This window comes from Penaeus monodon, chromosome 15 (assembly GCF_015228065.2).
Source record: "Penaeus monodon isolate SGIC_2016 chromosome 15, NSTDA_Pmon_1, whole genome shotgun sequence".
Lineage (NCBI taxonomy): Eukaryota > Metazoa > Arthropoda > Malacostraca > Decapoda > Penaeidae > Penaeus > Penaeus monodon.
Genome location: NC_051400.1, coordinates 30914250 through 30914508, shown reverse-complemented (window position 1 = coordinate 30914508; position 259 = coordinate 30914250). Strand labels below are relative to the sequence as shown.

Here is a 259-nt window from a genome sequence, read left to right as displayed (position 1 = left end):
TCCCCACAAGAAATCCCCTGTGTACTTCCATGGTGCACACACCACAGCAAGACGCCACAAGCAAAGCTCTCACCTGGTGTTATCCTCGTCGACGAACATGATGACGACTCGCGCTTGGGGCTTCGTCGACAGCCTCTCGATGATGAGATCGAAGTCTTCTGGCTTAGATATGCGCTGGATCCTCTCGACGACGGCGATGCAGATGCCCGCCCTCTCCGCTAGCTTCGTGAAGGAGGCGATTCCCTGAGGTCCCGGATGC

General features: G+C 57.1%; 1 protein-coding gene across 1 annotated transcript in view; it reads right to left on the bottom strand.

The window, feature by feature from the left end:
• The window catches only part of LOC119581935 (metabotropic glutamate receptor 8-like), a gene marked incomplete at its 5' end in the record, with an annotated part of 173067 nt that overhangs the window by 113755 nt on the left and 59053 nt on the right, over window positions 1-259 (bottom strand). Inside the window, 1 exon segment of the mRNA XM_037930107.1 lies at window positions 74-243. Coding sequence (XP_037786035.1) covers window positions 74-243 — 170 coding nt within the window.